At 54.3% G+C, this 3,178-nt stretch overlaps 1 protein-coding gene across 1 annotated transcript; it reads right to left on the minus strand.

Moving 5' to 3' along the window:
* Positions 1–2,130: 2,130 nt before the first annotated feature.
* GNI_119400 (hypothetical protein) lies at positions 2,131–2,462 on the minus strand (the record flags this gene model as incomplete). The annotated part of the gene is made up of 1 exon (XM_011133518.1): positions 2,131–2,462. A coding segment is annotated over one exon (332 nt), but the record flags the coding sequence as incomplete, so codon positions are not given.
* Between the last annotated feature and the right edge of the window lie 716 nt (positions 2,463–3,178).

The raw sequence follows: 3,178 nt of genomic DNA on the forward strand, positions 1-3,178 counted from the left end.
ATGCTCGCAGATAGGCCGCTCGAGGAGTCGGGCGCGGATGACCTACGGGTAGGAGAAGTAGTAGTAGTCTCGATGGAGCCAGGGTCACATGCAGACGCCGGGGGAGGACCGAAGACACCAGCTTGGGCGCACACCGCGTGGTCGCTACCAATGAGGGTAACAGAGTTGAGGAAAACGCAGGTGGTGGCAGAAAGGTGCGACGTGCCGGGGTGGACGGTCACGGCTCACAAAGACCAAGTGAGAAGGTTCAAGCTGAGCGCGGATCCACTACTGCGGTGGGCAACACAAGAGTACGTCTCAGGGCAGCGCGAGCTGGAGGAGCAGGCCGAGAACGGGCGGGGAACGGCCGACGTTGGCATGAGGACAGAAGCCAACTGGGATGAGTTCTTAGGGATGATACAACCCTTCAACTGAGAGGCCGAGGGGGCGTGTTGGTATGTCAGTGGGCGAGGTCGGCCTTCAGTTGTTATGTCTCGCCCGCCGAAGCTTTTTGTCTCGCCTTTTTGTCCGAGAGTCAGAAACCGCAGCAATGCAAGTTACCACAACCTACACCGAGGACTCTCCCCACGACGAAAGCAGCACCACGTCAGCAGCCGACTAGTACGACACAGCAAGCTCGCAGTGGCTGGGACGCCACGACGTCTCCGCGGGATCATTGTTTGCCAGAAAAAACAAGACAGTGACAGGCGCATTTCGAAACACCTGTACTGAGGAGTTGTGGTATATCCACAACGCTCCACCCAGCGATTTTTTGGGGGGTCGAAAATTTTTTCATGAGAACTGTTTTTTCAACAGAGTCGAATTTAGGTAGTGGGCTGCTTGCAGCTATCATCAATGGTGACAACGGGTGCTTACCGGATTTGGCTGGATGTGAGGTGAGGTGGGCGCAAGTAGCGTGCCAGGGTGTGAAACCTTCGCAGGCGTTAGTGGTGGCGCCTAAGGAGGCGTTCGAGCGATTCGAGAAGACGAGAAAGTTCGACTTGTTGAGGGACTCTCATGCATTTACGTTTCTTCATCGTGACGCTGCGGAAGTGACCATGATTGACTGCATAGCGGCCCAGAAGGTTGAGGATATGGTGGACAACATATTCGTGCATGATCGGGGGCTCAAATTGGCGTGTCTGCATGAACTTTACTGCAACATTTTTGGCAAGAATTTGATCGCTGTTCAGCAGCAACGAACGTTGGTTCCAGAAGAAGGAGAAAACGTCATTCCTGAAAATACCGAGCTCATAGTAGAGAACATTCGTCTGATGGAGCAACTCCAGAGGGACTTCGTGCTTGAGAACGTCCCGAAACCCCTCAGAAAGGCGGTCTCCGGCAGTCCTTATAACCGCACGGTGCTTCGCCGCGAGCCACCCTTGAAGCCGTGGTCCCTCCAGTATCACTGGAAGAGTGACGTGGGGTTGGGTGTTCTCATCGGTTCAGCGGCCGCCCTAGTTGCAATGCTGGTGAAATTTATGCCCAACGGCCCAGTGACACCGACCGCCCCTGCTAATTGTTCATCAACATTTGGGGCAATGCTGGTGGCGAGAGATTCAGACACGACGCAAAGCACAAATGGTTTCAGCACGAATGGTTTCAGCACGAATGGTTTCAGCACGAATGGTTTCCAGGAGCAGTCTCTCGGCGAGCAACTGACGGAACTGGCGTCGACGATGGTTACCAACGTATGGGGACCAATAGAAGGGAACGAGTCCTTATGGGGACCGGTTGAAGAGTCCTCTACGGTAGGTGTTACGGGATTATGGAATACTAGCCAGTCGTCCTCATCGCTGGAAACGAAGACTGAAACTTTCTCAGACATGATCACGACTGCCGTGAACGAAGTTACAAAGACAAAAGATGCTGGCACCGTCCACGACCTAGTAAGCACCGTGGGCGTGCCGCGTGTGAACCTAACTGCTTTGCGTGTGGCCGAACACACGTGCTGGTACTACGTAAATCGCTTTATCGGTCGGCTAAGAACGGCTGAGTCATACCGGCGGTCGCCAACAAGTTCATGGACCCGGTGTAAAGGTGATCAGTCCGGAGTGCTTCTTTGTAATGAGGTGCGGCGTGGCGCTTTTCCGGACTGTTGGTCTTTCGGTACTGAGGCCTACGGGCACGATATGGTCGAGGTGATGCAACAAGTCCTGGAGGAGAAGAACCCCAAATGGTGTGAGACTGCCTGCAGCAATGTATACCACGAGAGAATCATCCGGGGGCCACCTGCCGTGCCCGACACCGAGCTGACCGACACCGAACTGACTGAATATGGCTACGTGGAAAAAATACTCGGTAAACTCGTCAAGCTTTTCACTGTCGTGCCGGAATGTTCCAATTCTTGCGGGGATGGCTGCCCTGAATCGGAACTCAAGGATGTCCGAGATTGTACCTGCGATTATGGTCGTGTCGACTGTGATGTGTCCGACAAACGGATTGGTGCATACTGGAATGGTTCCACTGTCGTTGGCGGAAAGCTGAAACAAGCGTTCGATGATCTGAAAACTCCATCACGCACTTTCTACGAATGCGACTACGAATGCCTCGTATACAACCAACCTCGTTAAACCATATTTTTCCAGCTTCCTGCTGTCTGTCGGTGACTGAGTAGGGTAGCTTTTTCCAGCAACCGCACTCGATCACTTTCAACCGGCCATCGTTGACCTGACCCGATATACTCCTACCACTTACTAACATTTTGTGCCGGTTGGCTCCTACCGGTTGAAGTGCTGTATACTTGTACCGGCTTAATGATGCCGACACATTATCACCAGATAGTCACTAGGCGTATCCTCCTCCCACGTCGGCTCTGGCATTGAGTGTGTAGTCTCCGCTCGCTTGTCTCACTCGGCGCTTGACATTGCGCTTCTGGTTGACTTGCACTTGGCGGTGGAGATTGTCGTAGGCTAGAAGTCATGGCGAGGAGCACGTCTGTCGACTTCTTCGACACCGGCGACGTGCCCTTCGGCTTCACCTTCGGCCCTTTCGCCTGGCATAGTTCGGTGCTCAAACGTTGCGTCTACCAAGGCATCACTCAAGTCTTTTCTGATTGACAAGGATCGACAGAGCATTCGTCGGCGTGGCCCGTCGACACCAGCAAGAACGGCAATCGGGACGGATTGAGCGGTTGGGACTCCAACAGACCCCCGAGCAGCGGACCCCCGGGCAGCGGATTCCCCCCCCCCCCCCCCCC

The sequence above is a fragment of the Gregarina niphandrodes genome, assembly GCF_000223845.1.
Source record: "Gregarina niphandrodes unplaced genomic scaffold scaffold00029, whole genome shotgun sequence".
NCBI lineage: Eukaryota > Apicomplexa > Conoidasida > Eugregarinorida > Gregarinidae > Gregarina > Gregarina niphandrodes.